At 22.5% G+C, this 20,871-nt stretch overlaps 1 protein-coding gene across 1 annotated transcript; it reads right to left on the reverse strand.

The window, feature by feature from the left end:
- Window positions 1-39: 39 nt before the first annotated feature.
- Window positions 40-13,658, reverse strand: LOC135121078 (polyribonucleotide 5'-hydroxyl-kinase Clp1-like). Its single transcript, XM_064045379.1, has 16 exons — window positions 13,608-13,658; window positions 13,399-13,508; window positions 13,203-13,277; window positions 13,041-13,148; window positions 12,868-12,921; window positions 11,541-11,654; window positions 9,738-9,821; window positions 8,686-8,757; window positions 7,178-7,359; window positions 6,377-6,443; window positions 4,560-4,613; window positions 4,407-4,477; window positions 3,494-3,599; window positions 452-540; window positions 164-217; window positions 40-94 (listed from the first exon to the last, which is right to left on the reverse strand). Exons 2-16 carry the CDS (start codon window positions 13,489-13,491, stop codon window positions 40-42), a joined length of 1,278 nt encoding a protein of 425 aa, XP_063901449.1. The 5' UTR covers window positions 13,492-13,508; window positions 13,608-13,658.
- Window positions 13,659-20,871: the final 7,213 nt, after the last annotated feature.

Below are 20,871 nucleotides of genomic sequence, written 5' to 3' on the forward strand. Positions count from 1 at the left end.
TTATATATTTTCTATTATTCAGAAAAACTTTTTTCCCGTTTATTCCAAGTTTACTTTGAAGTTGCTCAACAGAAGAATATTTTTAGGAATAGGCCTGGTGTTGGGCGATGATTTCACTATAATACGTGTTGTAAGCATATAGCCGTAGCAAAAAATAACCAACCCCGGCGCAGGAGAAAGCACCGTCACGTGTTTTCTCGCCATGTCTACTGCTGTGCTATTGGGGAGCAAAAAAATAAGATAAACTTAAATTAAAAAATTAACCAATTAAGAATTGGTGATATTAATATTTATAAATATATACAAACTGATATAAATATGAATAAACAAAAGTAATAAAAAAATATATAAATTAGAAAAATTTATAAATAATTAAAAATCACTATTAAACTTTTCTAAATATTAAGTTATTATAAACATACAAAAAAATAAATAAATATAAAATTGATACACGTATAAGAAGCCGAGTATACTCGTGTCTATAACGGGGTGCTCCTCCGAATCGCCATCGCTGTTACACACACTCAAAAGCACGTGGGTCTGCCCATGCATTATTTTATAAAAAAGCTATTAAGCAGAAGTTGTGAAAAAGTTTTTTAAATATATATAAAAAGTAAATTTAAAAAATAGTAAAAAAGGTTTAATAGTTTTTGAAAAGAATAAAATATACGACAAATATATAAATACAAATTAATTTTATTATACTTTACAAAAAATATTAATGATCTCAAAATCAATAAACAAAATATAACAGGAAATATATCAAAAAAAAAAGCATTAGATATAAATAAATAATATTAACGAATAGAAAGTTATAAAAAACTATAACGCTTCTGAAACGATAACATTAATAAAACAAGGTTAACTGGTTATTTAAAATTTTATAAAATTTAACTTATTTCATTACAAAAAAAATATTTTTAGTACCATTTTTTCTTCAGTTTTATAATGAAACTAAAAATATTACTTCTTTTTCATAGTTTACTGTAAATTTTTTTTTAAAAGCCATTAACTTTTTTTTCTATTATTGTATATTAAATAACAATGATAAGTAACAAAACGCAACTCTTTACTGCTGTCTAATAATAATGCTATATGTTTTCAAATAATCTCCATCTATAAAAGTTATATATCTTTATTTTCTATACTTTTTGAATAAAAATAGATTATAAAGAAAAAAATAAATTTTTTTATTTGTTATAAATATATTGTATATACTCTATAATTATATATATAAAAACTATGACAGATGCAAAATAATAAATAAATAAAATAATTATGATGTATACTTCTTTGAATAGTATTTAAAAAATAATTGCATATAATAATAATTACTATTTTTTACATTCTCAGTAAATTTCACATAATAATGTATATTTTTATATTTTTTGTTCTCGCTGGTAGCGAAATTCAGCCCTCGCCGAAGTTATCTATACCCTCAAACTAAAGTACATGCTCGGAACATCTCGAACATTCGGGAACTTTCTGCTAAACTACACTATAAAATTATATCTATAGAATAAAATAGTATATATTTATAGAAAAATATAATAATTTATACTTTATTAATATATAAAACATTATAGCGTAGATGAAGAAATTTCTATTACCATAATATAATAGATACTAGATACTTTTTTTAATATATTTTTAAATGTTCTTTCACCTTTCTTATAGACCTTTAAATTATATTTATAATAAAATTACACAAGAAAATAAATATTACATAATTATTATAACGGCTATATAATTTTTTATGTAACAAAATTATAAATTCTAATCTTTTTTCAATATTGATTTAATAAATAATAAACAATAAATAAATAAATAAGTTAAACGGAAAAAGCTGGTATTTTACGTATTAATGTTTATTTTAAATATTCTTCTAGAAATTTTATTATAAATATTGTAAATTTTCTATTGTTTATAAGAATAAAAAGTTTTAAAGAAAATAAAATATTATACAAAAGAAGTCATAATTGATAATAAACAATATAACCACCAAAAGAAAAGTAAATTTACAATAATAAAATATAATTATATTACTTACTAATAAAGAATATTTATTAAAAAATTCTATAAATATGTAAAACTTTTACATAAGTAATAAATAAATATAAAATAAGAAAGCAAAAGATAACAACTTTCTCTTAATTTATTATTAAAAATTTATATATAATATATATATTTATATATTACTCCTATTTCCTATAAATATTTATATTCAAAAGAAACGTAAAAGATAATCACTTTTCAATATTATAAATTTATGCTCTTTGATATAAACTTAAGAAATTATGGATAAATATTCTATTAAATAGTTATAAAAATATATATATAAAAAATAAGAAAAAATGTAAGTATTTTTATTACTCGTAAGTATATTATAAATTTTATATCATTTCTTATAAATATTACATATTTTTGTTGTATAACTTAAATAATATTCTACAAGAAAATATTAAAAACATAGAAAATTATTTATTTTTAAATATTTTTTATTTATAGTTTATAAAGATATCAAATATTTATACTTTCCTTATATTAGTTGTACAATTCTTCAATATTTTTTATAAAAAATATACAAAAATAATATAATATTTGGTTTATAATTATGAAAATTTACTAATAATATATAAATGAGACAAATAAAAAGTTAAAGATAAGTACTTTTCTTATTAATTCATTAATTATTATAAATTTATATATTTACACTTTTTTATATATTTACTTATAAATAATAAAGATTTTTTAATTATTTTTCTTTATTATTTAAAATCAATATAAATAATAAAAAATAAAACATAAAAAAATAACTTTACACGATTTTTATTTTTTTTAGTTATATATTATTTTTTTTCTTAACAAATAATGTTGCATATATTTTTTAAAATAAATAATAATAACAATAAATTCTAATTAGTTCATTATTTATTTAGTTCATTATTTATTGTTATTAATATTTATTTTATTATTTTTCATATATCTTACAGATTTATATGCAGCTACTTTTATTACGTATATTACATAGATATCTACAAAACATTAAATATTATAAATAACTGGAAAAAAAAAATAATATCCAGTATCCATCTTTATTTGAATATTCTCTAATAAATATATTAAAAAAAATATTTTTATGTAGTTCATAATATCTTTTGTGTTGTTTATGTAAAATTTAAAAACTTTTACTTTTTTTTATTTTCATAAAAAAATTAAAAAGTAAATTATTAATAATATAATAATAATATAAAGCATAATATAAATAACGAACTTTATCAGGTAAATATTAAAAAAAAGTATGAAATATAAAACATTTATTGTCTAAAAAATATTTCCTTTTAGGTATTCTTTATAAATTTTTCAGATATAAAGTAGTTTTATATTTTTTTTATAAATATATAATAATAATAATAATAATAATAATAATAATAATAATAATAATAATAAAATTCTAATAAAATAAATTACAAAGTTTAAAGAAAAAATAAACCAAATCTTCAGAAAACTTTAAAGAAGACAATTTTGTTTCGCAACTTTCGATTTTTTCTCCAATCGGAAGGCAAGAAAGTGGAATGGGAGGAACGCCAATTTTATAACTGATTTATTAATAATAAATTAACGGAATAATAATAATATTGTTTATTGTAATGGTAAAGAGAAGTAAAAACATAGAAAAGTAATAATAACAAATATAATATCGTTTATAATAATAATAAAAGTAATAATAAATAATAATAATATATATAATATCGTTGAGAATAATAAAAAATATATCGTTTGTAATGATAATTATAAAAAAGAGAAATATAGTAACAATAATGAAAAGATAATAATACTAATAATTATTTAAACAACTTATTGATATATTTTTTCAAAAGTAAAATAATAGAAATATAGTATTTTAATATCTATAAAAAAATCAATAATAATTATAATAACCATAATAGTGTTTATAATATTAACAAACAGTAATAATAATAGAAAATACTAAAGTAATAAAATATAATAATGGAAAATATAACGTTTGTAATGATAAAAATAACATAATAAAAAGAGAAAATAATAATATTATTTATAAGGGATATAAATAAATATTTTTAATTAACGTTCAAGTATATAAGTTTTTAAAAAAAATATAACAAGAAATAATAATAATATCGTTTATAATAATAATAAAAGTAATAAAAAAAGAGGAAGGATACAAATAAATACAATAATATTAATAATTTACATAAATAATGATACTAAAATTATATCTTTTAAATAATAAAAGTAATAAAGTGAGACAAATAATCTATTTTTCTTATAAATAACTTATTTTAAATATTTCTTTAACTGTATTATTTACAGCTTAGCACTTTTTATAAATATAAATATTAGTTATAATAATAATGTTAAGTAACAGTTTGAAGTCTGAAAACTTTAATACTGTCGAGTTTGGGTACAAATGATTGTTAAAGCCGTAGAAATATTTCTATGAAAATAGTATAAAAGTGATTACAAGTATAATAATAATAGTAATAATAGTTATAATAATAATAAAAATAATAATAAACCTTCACACGTAAGTCACGCAAAGATTGTCGATAAGCTGCTGAACGTGAAACGGTCTATTATATGATAATAATATTAATTATTAACACTATAAAAAACCAAAAATAACATAAAACGAAAAAATAATATTTACTAATAAACCTTTAAAGTAAAATAACAATAATAATTATAAGAAAATATTAAAAGTTAATAGAAAATTATACTATAGAAACTCTGAAACAAAAAATTTAATAATAATAATACACAAAAAACTTTAAATATTATTAATAATAATTATAAAAAATAATAGTTGTATAATAAATTTTATTTATAATAATAAATATTCATTTATTTTTGTTTTATATTTTAAGTTATTTTCATATCATGTTTAATTCTTATTAAACTTTTAGCAATTTTTTTTGTATATATATTAAAAGTTATCATAAGTAAACTTATTAACTATTTTATATATATATAAATTCAATAAAATATACCATAAATAAAAGTAAGTCAAAGCAATCTGTTATAAACTTATTAAGGTTATTACTATAATAACTCATAAAACATAATATATAATATATAAAGTAATAAGAATAATAAGTTTAAATATAGGATATTTATAAATATAGAAAGTTATAATCATTATAATAATAGTAAATTCTAATTTATAAATATAATAGTTTAAATATTAAAATATATATAGGTTTATTATAATTATAATAATGATATTATTAATATAAAAATAAAAGTTTAGATAATAATAATAAAAAATTCAAGTCATATAGAATATTTTTTAAAAAAGTTTTTAAAAATTTTTATTATAGGAGGTAAAATATAATAGTTATATTTTTTTAATAATAAAAATTCACAATTTTAAAAAAAAATAAATAATTAATAAATAACAACTATAATAAAAAATAATATATATTAACTTTATACATAAAAATATTAATAAAGACATTTTTTATTATTGTAAACTATTTATGTTATAACAATTATAAATATATAATATATACAAAATAGTATATATAAATATAAAAATAATAAACTTAGAAATAATATTGGTATTATATATATAGTATATAATAAACTTTATATAAAAATATTTAAAATATTGAACACAATAACTTTAATAATATAATACATCAATTATAATAAAGTTTACATATCAATGTTTTTATAAAAATAATAATAAAGTAAAAAAAATATATTTAGTTTTAAAAAAAACTTATCATATTAGTTTTAATCAAAATAATAAAATATCAATAGCCATAAAATGGTATAAAAAACTTTTTATATTAAAGTTCTTAAAATAATGATAATATAAATAACTCATAAAAGAAGCATTTTTTATTATAATAATTATAACAATAACATAATAAATCCTTCATAAAATTAATATTTAGCATTAAAGAAAATTATTTATAGTAGTTTTATTAAATATACAATAAAATAATAAATAACTTATAAAATATAGTTGAAAAGACTTTTTATAATAAAGCCCTTATAAAAATAATATTATAAGTAACTCACATGAAATAGTATAAAAAAGTTTTTATATTAGAGTTCTTATAAAAATATTATTAACAATATAAATAACTTATAAAAAAAATAGCGTAAAAAATACTTTTTATAACAAATTTTTCATAAAAATAACAATAATGAGCCCCTCAAGAAAAAATATATGCTAGGGAAAAACTATAAAAGTAATAATAATAACGTAATAAATAACTCAAAAAATACTTTAGTATAAAAATAAACGTTTCACATAAAAAGTTTTTATATATATTTTTAATAATATTAAAAACTTTGTTGAGTTTTATTATAAAAAAAAAATTACTCCTCCAGACTTCGATAAGCGAACAATACTTTTTTCTTTTGAGTATTTTTGTTTAAGAGTTTGATACCTTTTTTTAAAAAATTATATAGTAATAATAGTAATTAATAACTTTCATTATTTAAAAAAATACTTTCATAATAATAATAATGTTTATAAATAAAATAATTTTATAGAAAAATATTTATTATTACAAAAAAATAAGGCAAAGAAATAAAATGTATTTATAAAAAAAATAATAATGTCGACTTTCAACAATTATATTTACTACAAACGAGAATATAATAAATAAAATTTATTATTTATACAAAAACAATATTTATTAAATTAATATAAAATATAATAAATAGTACTAATAATAATAATGGAAATAAAAAATATATATGAACAATTTAATAATAATAAATACTTAAAATTTATTACAAAAAAAATTTAATAAAATAAAACATTGATAAGTTTACTACTAAAAATAAAAAAATTAATTTAAATAATATAAATAACTAAAAAAGAAAAGTTTCATAATAATAAAATAATAAAAAAAGGATAAAGTAAATAAAGTATATAGAAAATAATAAATAAGGATATTAATATACAAATAATATTTAATAAAAAAAATAAAGTAAATAAATAAAATTAAGTTATTTGTGATAATAAAGTTCCCGTTTATAAAAAAGTAATACATAAATAATAAGTTATGAAAAGAGATAAATAATAATATTATGGAAATCAATATTTCATAAATATATATATATAATAGAAATAAATAATAGCAATAATAAAGTAAAGAAATGAAGAAACACTAACAAGCGTTCGTTATCAAGCACGCAAACGATGTCCGCATGGAAGCATTCAATAGCATGCAGAAGTACTTCCTGGACGGTACCATCCACCCAAGAGCACGTGTTCACCACAAACCCGCTGGAGCGGATATCCTGATCAGCCTCGCAGCGCTTTTGCACGCTTTGAGAAAGCCGCGTGAGCAGATGCTGTTGCGTAGAAAATAAAATACTGATTATCACTATTTATACATATTTTTTATATTTTCATGTGTCTCTGGTTGCATATAAGTATAAATAATAAAAAAATATAAAAATTATAATAAAAAATTAAATTATTCATAATTATTAGTTTTATCAAATATAAAAAACGGGAAAAAGTTAATAAAATTTAAAAAAAAGTATACAAAAATTATTTTCAAAATAAAATAAAAAATTAAAGATAAAAGTATTATTATATATTAAATTGTATTTCGTAAAAGACTTAAAGTAAAGTATTAATTCTGCAATATATAATAATATAAATAAAAATAATATAAAATAATTATTATTATAATATCAATTATTATATCAACTTATAATTATTTTATTTCTATTATTAGTCATTAAGTAATATCATTATAATTTAACAAGTATAAAAATTGTTATATAAAAAAATATATTTACCTAATAGAAAATATAAAAGTAAATAGATTTTTTTATAAAACGTATATAAATTATTAAAAAGGAGTAAATATTTATTTAATAGAAAATATAAAAATAAATCATATAAAGGTATAAGACATTATTTAAGGCATTAATAAATTTTCATATAATAAAAAATAAAATATAAAAATATAGAAAAAGAAGTTATAAAAATTATCGAAAAGTATTAATTATATTAATATATAAAAAATATAAACATAATGTTCAATTTTTTAATAAAAAGCATAAAAATTGGTCGAGAAGTATTAATAAAATATTTTTTTAAAGAAAATATAATAATAATATTTTTCAATAAAAAATTTATATAAATTTTTTAAATAAAACTTATTCATAAATATATATTTAAAAGAAAAAATGTAAACGTAATATAAATTTCTATATTAAATAAGAAATTATAGAGGGGCATTATTGAAAATATGTGTAATAGAAAATATAATTATAATAAACTTTCAAATAAAACTAATAATTTTTCGAAAAATACTAATAAATATTTATTTAATATAAAATATAAACACAAAATGAAAGATTAAAAATTATCGAAAAGTATTAAAAAAAATTTTTAATAGAAAATATAATAAAAAATTTTAAAAATAACAAAAATTATCAAAAAGTATACATAAAAATTTATTTAATAAAAAATAATATAAACACAAATAAATTTTTTAATAAAACGAATAAAAAATTACTGTGAAGTATAATAAATATTTATTTAATAAAAAATATAATAATAAATAAATTTTTGTATAGAAGAATAAAAGATTATCAAAAAGTCTTAACAATTACTAAAATAGTAGAAAATATAAAAATAATTTAAAAATATATTTTTTTTACTTTATATAAAACCAGATTCTCAAGAGGAGAAAGTCGGCCGAAATGAAACAGTAACGGAGAAACTATAGGAAACTAGTAATAATATTAATAAAGCATAATAATAAGTAAAATATAATATTATTATAAATAATAATAAAAATTACTATATAATAATATGAATATAAAAATTAAAAATTAATAAAAAGGTAAATATTATAGTATTTATAATAAAACTGAAAAAAAATAATAAAAAGTATAATAGGATAATACGAAAAAATTAAACAAGTAAAATATAATAATATTAATATAAAATAAAAAGTATAATATATAAAGTAAAATATATATACAAATAGTTTTTAAAAAAGGGTTATATTTTTATTATCAACATTATTTATATTACCTTTTATATTTAACAAAACAATATAAAAAAGTAAAAGAAAATAAAAATATCATAAAAAGTTTAACTTTTACTTAAAACATTATTTTTCAAATATTATAAAAAGTATAACAATATTCTTCTAAAGTAGATACTCATTAAAAAAAAAGAATAAACAATAAACATTTTTATACGAAGGAGGAAATACGTATAAATTTAAATAATATCTATAAAAACTTAAAAGTTCAACATAAATCCTTGCGTAGTACTAAAAATAATAAAATAATATAACAATAATTAATAAGTAACAAAAAATTAAGAGAGTTCATTAAAGTATACAATATAAAAGTTTTGTTATAGTTATCATACAAATAATACAAGTTAATAATAATTATAAAAAAAAGTTTAACTTTTCTTATTTATTATTAAAACATAAATATTCTCTTATAATACTTCAACTTTATTTTTTTTCCTTAAAAATAATAATAAAAGTTTAACTTATTATATAAAAGTATGAAAGTTTATAAAAAAGTTGGGTTTTTATGCTAAGTAGTTTATTCACTAAAAAAACTCCCTGAAAGTAATTAAAATAATTTAACTTTTCATTAAATAAAAGTACAAAAATTAGCAAAAAAAAAAGTTAAATTTTTTTTAGTATGCTAATTGTTGAGTAGTATATTCACTAAAACTGAAAAGCGCGCAAAAAAGGAACCCCCGCCTCAATATCTACAGGCCTTTCCATAAGCAACGAGCCAATAGTTCCAGGCAGACCAACATCATTCTTATACAGAAGAATAATATTTAATATTAAAGTATTAAAAAAAAGTATAATAATAACCAAGTAACAAGTATAATAAAGCAGTAAAAAAGAAAAAACAAAAAGTATAATAATAATAATGAGGAAAACAGATTAAGATATATATAGTGAAATTTTAAAAAGTATTATAATAATAAGGAAAAATAATAAAGGAGTAAAAAAAGAAACAAAAAGTTTAGTATTATAATAATATAAAGAAAAAGACTACAAAAAATTATTTACTACAGAAATATAAAAAAAACAAAAAAGCGGTAAAAAAACAGAAATTATAATAAGAAAAAGAGAATAAAAAAAAAAGTAAAGAAAAAAATAATATAAAAAATATATAAAAAGTATTATTATTATAATATAATAAAGTAATAAAATAAGTATAAGTACTATAAAAATAACGAGATAAAGAGAAATTAAAAAAATAAAAGAAATAAAAAAAAAATTATAGAAAAATTTTATGAAGTAATAAAAAAAGTATAATAATAATAAGAAAAAAAATAATTAAGTAGTGAAAAAGTAAAAGAAACGAAAGTATTGTCATATTATAACGTTTACTTAATGATAATACATACTACAACTTTTTGAACAAAAACACTTTGAACTTTTACTAGATAATAATAATACGTAAACTTTTGCTAAATCCTAAATAATAATAATAATAGTTAAAACTTTTACAAAAAAGTTAAACATTTTACTTTTTATATATATTACAAATAATAACAGGAAAACTTATAAACTTATTAACTTTAATAAAATTTCTGTGCAAAAAAAATATTTTTTTAAAATATATAGTGTACAATACATAACTTTTATTAACTTTCTTGTTAATACTTTAGATGATAATAAAAAAAGACTTTATTTTTTTAATGTAAAAAATTAGAAATATATCATTTTAGTAAAAATGTAAACTTTTTATACTTTTTAAAAAAAATCTAAAAGATGTATAAAAAAGTTTTTTTATAATTCTAATATTTTTACTACAAATTTTACTTTTTTTTTATAATAAACTTTTTTTATTCATTCTAATATAACGAAATTTATATAGAAAACTCTCATTTTTCCTATAGATACCAATAAAAAAATATATAATTTTATAAAAAAACAACTTTTAAACAATTTCTTTTTTACTTCTTTATTAATATGATTAAAATTTTGTAAAAACTTTTATTTTCTATTATTTAATTATGAAATATAAATTAATAATGATTCTATTTTTCAATATATTTATTTTTTCTAAATCAAAAGTTCTTTATTCTTAATTAAGTATATAAAACTTTTAATAAAATTACTTTATTCTACTATTTTTTATAAATAAATAATAATAATAAATTTGTATTTCGATTATTTTTTTGGGTATTATTAATATTAACTATTTTTATTTTTTTATCTTTATATAAAGTATTTTATAGAATTAAAAATTTTCTTTTTATACTAAAAAAATAATAATAAATTATTTTTTACATTACCGTTTTAGGCTACTTTATAAAAATAAATAAATCTATAATAATAGTTTTCATATCTTATTATTATAATATATTTTACTTAAAAAAATCTAAAATTTTCGAATATAATATAGTCAAAAGTTATAACTATTAAATAATTTTACTATTTTTCCTTAATAAATAAAAAAAATAGTTGTATTTTTTAATAATATATTCACGAATATATATAAAATATTCATAAAAAAGGCACCAAACTCACGTCCAAGTCGATAAAAAGAGGCTTATAAAACCTTCTCACTGCATAATTCAGTAAAATACGGCATAAAGTAGTTTTCCCAACATCTTCGCCCCCAACAACTACAACCTATAAAAAAAGGATTTTCTTTTATTTAATTCATTATTCTTTTTTTTAAATACTTTTTAGCATTATTATATCTATTGAAATTTTTATTATATATATAACAATGAACAATAAAAACGAAATAGTTTTTATAATTGTATTTATAAAATTATACTTAAAAGTTATAAAAGCAAAACAAATAAATTTATTTTATAATTATTACTTTTACAAATTAATTCTTCTATTTATAAAATAAATAAAAAATAAAAATGCATCATTTTCTATAAATTTCTTATGATAATTCTTATAAATTATATAAAAGAATAAAAAATTATAGTAAATATTTCTAAGTTTTTATATTTCTCATTTTTAAAAACTTCTTTCTATTTTTACTTAATTTTTTTTCTCGCTCACGATTAAAAAAATAGATTAAGATTATCATAAAACAAAAATAAATAATAATAAGTTTAATAATGAATCTTTTTATATAACTTTATAAAAACATTCTGGTAAATTTTTAAAAAAAAATTATTCTTTTATAAAAGTTTTTAAAGTTTATAATTAAAACGAATAAAAATATTTTCAGATTTTTTTATTTTACTAACAAGGATTAAAATATATAACTTTAATTAAAAATATAATAAAAGTTTTATATAAAGTCATGTACATATTGTAAAATTTTATTAATAGTATTAACTTTACTGCACTTTTATTTAAACAAAATAATTAATAAAAACGAATAGTTTTTATTATTTAATATAAAATAATTCTTATAAAATCGAAGGTAACTTATAAAAAAGACGATCTATAATAAAATATTATAAGTATATAAAAACTATTCAGTACATAATAATTATAATAAAAGTTAACTTCTTTTATAATTAATACATATTTAAGCATAACAGAAATATATACTAAGCATATTTGATTCATTGATGTGAGAAAGTTAAAATAATATACATTAATTTAATAATACACATTAAAGTATAAAAAAATATAACTAAAACTTTAACTAAGTCAGAACAGAAATTAAAACAGAAGCATAGTAAATATAAAATCCTAAAAAACTTCAGAGCTTTATTATATCTCAGAAGAATTTTAAAAAAATTAAGTAATACTCAACAGAATTATTAATATTATAAATAATTACTTCATATCAAAAATTATTTTTATATATATATAAAAAGCGTATATATATAATATGAAAAGCTGAGTAAACAGAAGATTATATAAGAACCCGTGGGCCGGGGAGGTTCGACACTTTGGACTGCTCTCGCATTTTTTCTAGCGCCTGACAAACAATAATTAAATAATTATTAACTTAACATACTACAAATAATATGAATAGTTCAACAGAAAAATAATTTTATAACGGATAAAAAGTTTAAGAGCAGAACTAGAAAACCATACCATGTGAGTGTTAATGTATTCTAACATCGGAGTTGTGTCTGATGTGTATGACATTGCTAACTTTCCTTTTACCTCAAGCTTACAACCATGCCAAGTAAAAACACCGGCCTCGGGTAGAGCCAGCGTGAGATTTATATATAATTAGTGAGGGATTGTAAAAACCTTTACTCCTTGTAAAATGTACTCTTTGTTTTTGGCTAACTCTGTGCCAAATAGTTCAGCTCTTCCTTCGGTAAGCTATTTAAAAAAAAAGATAGAAACGCAAAAAAAAGTTTTAAGTTAGATAAAAAATCCAAAAACCCCAACCAAAGTTATAATAAATTTAAGCAAGTAAAATATGCTATTAGAACCGCTTAACTGTCACAGAAATGTAGTTTCCTAAGTCACCCTCAAAACGAAGCTCGTTTTCAACAGGTAGTATAAACTTTTTCGTTTCTTCTTCCGAATGCATTATAAAAAATTAAAGTCCTAAATACTAAATCGTTAAAGAACTCAGGTTTAATATTCCATATACCATAGTAATAAAACAATAAATGTTGTTTTAAATATATTATTTTAAGTTATTACGTTTGAGAGTAACTATTAATCTCTTTTCCACGTTTTCCTCAAGAAGTAAATTTCTTCTAGCAATACTCAAGGCACGAATCACGGCTTACTTTAAATTGGAAGGCAGATGCATAGCACGGGGCCAGCGCAGAGTATACCAGAGGTTCAGAGTATACCAGAGGTTTTCGTATTTTGTCATAATATTCGTTTTAAGCGAAAAACCCTTTAATAAAAACTTTATTAAGAAAAACTAAAATAATTATAGTAATTGCTGTTATAACGGTAACAAAACTCTTAAATAAAAGTTAATATAATTTGCATTTAGTATGGGAAAAGAAAGAAGAAAAGTATATAGAAAAAAAATTTTGACTTCCCTTTGCTATTTTTTCTTCTTCAAAAACCATTAGATTTTAATATTCTTTTAAGACTTTTTCGGGATGTTAGGTAAGGATAGCGCAGGTCGCTTAGCCATAATTTTGAGTGTTTGTATATCTTAAAGTGAGTATCATGACTGTCGGAAGTAGTGGAAGAATATTGGGGCTGGATTCTAGCCAGTCGGCTTGGAGTGGTGTATGCTCTCCTGTTTTATGGGTTTAACCGGCCGTGAGTCCTCGAGAATATACACTATCATTCGAACTTGTTTCTACATTTTAAATTTTTTCTCGAAAATTCTATAACGCTTTAATTAATATTGATTATATTGATCCCTTATAAATATAAGTTTAGATTGAGATCTATCAAATGCAGTTTTATTTAAGGAATTGTTTTCTTACTTAAGTCTTTATTGGTTTTTAAAGTTTGTGTCGATTGAAACGATTTTGCACCTGACCCCCATTCCTGCATTATTGTTTCAATCTTTATACGAAATTTTCATGATCACTCCACCAGAGGGGTTTTTTTTTAAAGCGTTTGGGTGACTATAAAGGATAGCTAATTTAGAGACCTTAATTTAACAATGCATAAACTTCAATAGATAAAGAAAATGATGAAAAATGACTTTTGGATCAAGGCAAGCCTTATACTGAGCTCGCTTGTGAGTGGCGTCAGTAGGACCACAATATCCCGGATCAAAGCTCTATATGATCCAAATCGTCTTTGCATTGAACCTGGGGTCCAAAGAGCTTGAAAAACCGGGATGTAAAACGACTTGTACTACAAGTGATATTGGGTTCAACTGAATCTGCACAGAAAGCTTTAAATATCATAAAAACCACATTAGATAGACCAGTTTCAAGATCGACCATATCGAGAGCATTGCATTCTGCTGGTCTCCACGCAAAAAAAAAGTTTATTGTACCCACTTTGACAGACCGTTACAAGAGACTAAGGTTTGAGTTTGCGAAGAAGTACGAAAGTGGTCCATTTCTGACTGGGAAAAAGTAATTTATTCGGAAGAGAACAAGGTCACTCGATATGCTTCAGATGGTATTAGGTGATGTTGGAAGCGATCCAGAAATAATCGAATACATGTTCACCAGGTGGTGCAAACGCATAAACAGGGGGAGGATCGATAATGATTTGGTCCTGTAACATCAAAGGGAGTCGGATATTTGGAAAGAGTTACAGGGAGCCTCATCGCAACACGTATTTAGACATTATAAGGATGACCTACCCAGAGCGTGCGATTGGTATGGCCCTTGCCCTTGGTGAATGGTTTTTCAGCAGGATAATGATCCATGGCACACTCCATTATCTGTGCGATAATGGCTCCAATTAAATTTTCTTTTTTATCACCTCAAGAGATGTATCCATAAATTGCTCTAATTTTTGAAGGAAAAGAAGCGGTTGTAAAACCCACCAGCCTCACTGACATCCTTTTAATTTTAAATATATTTCTTATTGGCCTAAATGAGTTTTGCAATAGTTAATGTGTTATGTTTCTTAATAGTCTTATAGTCTTATAGTAAGTTTTATAAAACTTCTGAAATTTAAGCAACCCCTTCTAAAGATTATCCTACTAAAAGTTTAAGTTCATTCTCCATATATTTAAATTATTTTTATATGTGGGAATTTCTACAATATCGCCCATTACAAAGCTGTCGAGTGCTACTATTAATAACAGTTTTTTGGTGTTGTATCCATACAACCTTCTTTTTCTTCCGTAATTTTAGCTTTATCATATTCAAGGGCATAAATTCTTTAATCGGTTCTTTTCATCATGGCTATTTGCATTCATTTCTTTTTTTTTATATCCGCTGTTAGTTTATGGCAATTTCCCTGTATTGTCCATTGGGGGCTACTCAGGGCGCCCCTATAATTTATGTTCAGCGGGGCCTTCACAAATTTGTTTTTATCTAATTTATTAAACCACTTGATGTTACTTCTAAACTCGGATTTTTTAATTTATTTTTTATTTTAATTTGTTAGTTTTTAATATTGTTAGTCTTTTAAATGTCTAGGTTTTTATTTGTTCATCGATGTGTTTATTTAATATTGTTCACGTTGAGTTGTCTCTTCTTCATCAACTCTTATGTTATGGTCGTTGGAGAATGGTTGTATTTTTTACAAAAATTTTTTAAAATTCAGTAGTTTATCTAAATAATAATATGTTTGTTTATCATATGTAATATATTACTATTCTTGTTTTACATAATTTTTAAATTTTGGAAGATAAATTTATTCGTACTTTTATATTAATTTTCCAGTGTTTTCATTTGCTTAGTAGTAGATTTAGGTAGATAACAATGTTTAAGTTAGCTTTTATTAATTTCTAATGGATTATTATTAATCTTGTTTTCTTCGTAGTTTTCTTCCTCGGTTGTAATTATTCCAACATTTTAAAAAATAATTTGAATATTGTCTGTAACATTTTTTCAACATTAATTTTATAAATTTGTTTGTATTTAAATACGAATCATGTTACTGATTACCATTTTTCCTCCGTAGTACGGATATAATAAAAGCATAGAATATTTCTGAAGCAAGAAACTCTTAAACTTTGAAGTATAGTCACCTGTATTCCTGTAAAATCATGAAGTTATGAGTTTCTTTAACAATCGGTGTTTGTATAAATGCTATACAGTCAAGAGGTTTGATTAATAGTATGTTTGCCTTCTGTAGTCCATATATCTGTTCGAAAGTAACTACTTCAGTTCAATGATTTTTCTGTAATTTTCATTGCTCGTGTGATACATTATGTCTATATATTTCTTTCGCACAACATATACTGGTGTGTGGCCGTAAGAAATAAAACCGAGTATAATGTCTTATCTGTTTAGTTTTTTTAGAAGGGGTTTTTAAATTCGCTTTCTTAGTTAATTGTTACTGCTTAAATGTTTTCAATATTAATTGTTGACTTCTTTTGTTATGGATTTTGATCCATTCATTATTGATGAATAAGGCAATTGTTTTCTTTGACTCGTTCTCTTTTCCACAACTACATAATTGTAGCTGTCAATTTTAGAGTAACAACATTCTTGAAATGCTCAGGTTTTCTATTATTGTGTGTTAAGCATATTTCACATTCGAATATTTTTATAAGGGTTTTTTGTATTTTTTAATATGGGCTTGGGTTTCCGTAGGATGCATGTTCGAATTTGTAGTGCTCTATAGGTGGATTCATCTGACATATCTACCAAAATTGAGTTGAGTATGTATATAGCTCTTCCAAAAAAAGGTAAGTATCAGCTCAAAAAGATACCGTAATCGAAAGTTGCACGTCTAAATAAAATAAATTATTATGTGAAAGTTAAGGGCTCGGGCTCTTATTAACTATTAGAAACTTATAGAAGGAGTTAATACAAAAAAGTTGCAGTCACTAAATTACTACCATATATGCAAATCAAACGCTACGGATCTCCGGCACTTTTATTTTAGTAATCTTATAAATGGAGGGCTAGGGATTATTTTAAAGCAGTAGACCTTTTTGCTTAATTCTATCAGTATTATTCGATGAATTCCAACTCCTAGTCCTTTTCACACGATCAGTAGGTACTGTGTCAGTCTCTTTTTAGTCCCTTGTTTCTAAGTAAACCGTATAGTTTTCTATAAAGACTATGTGTTCTTATATAAATTAGAGATGATATGGCGGTAACTAGTATTCCTGACTCTTTAAGCCAGTAGATTATGACGTTTTCCATGACCACGCAGTTCTTTTTCTTATAGTACTTGTTAAGAAAATTTCTCTGTTGCGCGTCCAGTTGTTTTTTTTTATGTGCTTGCGTTGAGACATTTTAAAATATATGTTTCTTCAGTTTCACATGGAGAAAACAGTTTTATATCCGTTTTGTGTGTATATAATATTAAATTCTTTAAATAAACCTTCGGAGAGTGCTTTTGTCGAGAGAGAAAGAATTTTGTGTTAATTCTCTTCGTGAGCGTGCCTAATGTTTTGTTATGATTCAATTATTTAATGGAATGGTCAGCTGGTCCGTTTTCTGTCGAATGGGATCAGGAGGCGCGGTGTTTTCCCGATCTTATGTAATTATTGTTTTTAGCAGCTTAAGTTGTTACCCACAATTATTTTTTAAAGATCTATCATAAGGTTTTTTGGATTGTATGTTATTAGTTTCGGTATAAACTTTCTGGAAGTTTATGCTTTAAGTTTTTTTTTTTGCCCTTATTTCTTTAGATGCCCTACGGTAATAAGGCGAACAAGTTACTGAAAATTGTTGTTGTTATCAATATGCTTTTCTTTGCCTTCATCTTTCACTTTTTTGGGGGATTTAGTCTCTGTATGTTTTGAATTTTTCATGCTATACTCGTTGTTTTCGGCCCCGTAGCCATCTTTTTTTGTAAATTGCTCTCCTGGGTTTGTAGTGCGGTCATTAACGATATAGGTGTATGCTAATTTAATTAAAAAACGCATATCGTTAAGTAGTTATTGTTTTAAAGATCCTCGGTAGCCCCGCTGCCAGAATGCTACGATACATTATTTACCACATATATTAAAAATCGACGTGTTTCTTTCGTATTTCGCGCTTCTCTGCTTTGTTGTTGTTCGTTCTGTCAGCAGGTTTTAGTAATTGATTAAAATTCAAACTAAAACCAAACAAATAAACTAAACTAACTTAATTAGTGATCTAAAGGGTTACTTACAACTCGAAGTATTATTTAATAAAACAGATTAAGCGTTCAAGCTCTACCGATTAAATTTAAGTCAAAACAAGTTAGCAAGACATTAGGGTTCACAGTAGATGGAAAAATTGAAAAACTATGCAAACCTTCCCCTTTAGAGAATACAAATCGAAGCTCATTTAAACAGAAAAGGTGCAATCGAGACTCTGTTTAACTCAAAACTTAAGGATAAAAGAATGAATGCAATAGCAAGGAATGTAATAATTGGTAACCTTGATAAATGTTTATTTAACATTGTCAGAACGATCTACTACCAAAAAGCAAAATTGGAATCCGAAAAAAGGGTATTGATGTAAACGAGTTAAAGTTATTATGGGATGCCATAGAAGCAAAGTTAAACATAAACATTCCCGCCACAAAGTTGGCATTAGACCGCGAACTACTTGAATTAGATTAAAGGCAAATGAGACTATATCTTCTCTGCAAGACCGTCTGAATACCTTAGTAGGAAGATTGAACATGTATGCTATTACAACATATCGGATGAATCGACATAGACAAACTTATTAACGTATTACCAAACAATTCTATGTGGGGTTTGTTTAAAAGTAACAAACTAATGCAAACAAATATGTTTGTAAGCAACTTAGATTATGATTCAGTAGTGCGTTTAGCGGGAGCCTAAAAACTAACTAACGCGTTGAACGTTAAATCCAGCTTGAGCAAGAAGAAATATTAAAATTCCAGAGAGCTAACGTTAATTAATGTTTGATTGGCGGAAAAGCAAATCATTTAACAGAAAACTATGTTTAGAAGAGAAGAAGGCAGAGACTGTTTTAAATGAGGAAAAAACTGTCATAACGAGAAAAACTGTTTTTATATTGATAAACAATGCTATCAATGCGGTAAAATAGGCCACATTGAAAAACACTATCCAAATCCAAAATATTATAAACCCTTTAAATAACGTCAGTTGGTCGGCAACCTCAAAGAGCAAAAGTTCTATTTTCACTGAGCAAATGTTACTTGTATCAGGGAAACACGACTCTTCCCAAGGTCAGTATAACCTGGACTCGGGGGACTTGTCACGTGGTAAACAATTCTCATGTTATTGAAAATAGATATCCACAAGGGTTGCCCGAATACACCAAAGCTCAGGGAGAGAGCTCCTTATGAAAAGGAAAAGAAGTCATTTATACCTAACTCAAAAACCAATATTATAAGCGTTTGAAAAATATCTGACAAGAACAAATGTCTCTATTTTTGACGACAAACAAGCAGTACTAAAAAGAACGACAATTCTTGTTCTATCACTAGTATAGATACCATTAGTAACCATTGCACTCGGAGGCAAAATGAAATGTATTAAATATACTGTGCGAGAGTAGCAATGGTACAGACAAAAACTGAATGGCACAAAACACTTGGTTATATTGGTGTGGATAGACTACTAAAAGCCCTGTAGAATATTAATATTAAATGTACAAACCCTAGTGAAACCATTCAATTTGATGCATGCTCCAGAGCCTTGTGTCCTATATGTTAACAACTACTACCTAACTTGCTATACACTTCTTTACGTAGATGACCTACGCATTCTTACAAGGGATGTCAATAAGTCCAGAAACATCACCAAATTCCATTGATTTTAATTTTAAAGAAGTCACACCTAATGCCTTTGTGGGCCTCAGTATTAGAGAAGATTACGAGAAAATAATGTTTGCTCAAGAAGGTATAATACTTAAAATATTAATGGGTGTACAGATGCTAGGTCTGCTTTTTGCCCAATGAGCAACTCACCCCTTTTAAAACGTACTACCATTTCCTATAGCCGCCTTTATAAGGAAATCGTAGGGTCACTTCAGTATTTGTCGAATGGAACCAGGCCTGATGAAAGCTACCGCAGTAAACAAATGTGCTCAACATAACCGTTTACAACGGGAGTCGCTGGTGCGCAACCAGGTAAATTTCAAGGTACTAAAGCGGGACCAGATCCTTGCAATTATTAGCCAGAAGATACAAATGCATGAAGGTTGCTATATATTCAGATACAAGCTAAGCTTCTGCGTATAATATGGGAGGCCGTACTGGAATATATTCAAATTACATATGCTTGTCCCATAGTTTGGGAATCAAAAAGGCAGAGTGTTATAGCCTTGTCTTCTGCAGAGGCCGAGTATATCGCCTTAGCATTGTGCTTACGATACGTTAAATGCAAAGCCTATTAACAGAACTAAATCTACCCTTGGAAAACTCATAGTAAACGTGG

Source organism: Zophobas morio, unplaced genomic scaffold (genome assembly GCF_036711695.1).
Source record: "Zophobas morio isolate AGI-343-1 ecotype UQ-CSIRO unplaced genomic scaffold, CSIRO_AGI_Zmor_V1 ptg000486l, whole genome shotgun sequence".
Taxonomy (NCBI): Eukaryota; Metazoa; Arthropoda; class Insecta; order Coleoptera; family Tenebrionidae; genus Zophobas; species Zophobas morio.

Bases quoted from the DNA above. Each gene is read 5' to 3' on its own strand.
- LOC135121078 (XM_064045379.1), bottom strand. From the start codon at position 13,491: ATGCATTCGGAAGAAGAAACGAAAAAGTTTATACTACCTGTTGAAAAC. The intron at 4,478-4,559 runs GTTTATTATTAT...CTATTTTCATAG, and splicing joins TGCGTGACTTACGTGTGAAG to AAATATTTCTACGGCTTTAA. The intron at 3,600-4,406 runs GTTACTTAACAT...TTAATAAATCAG, and splicing joins AAGTTTTCAGACTTCAAACT to TTATAAAATTGGCGTTCCTC.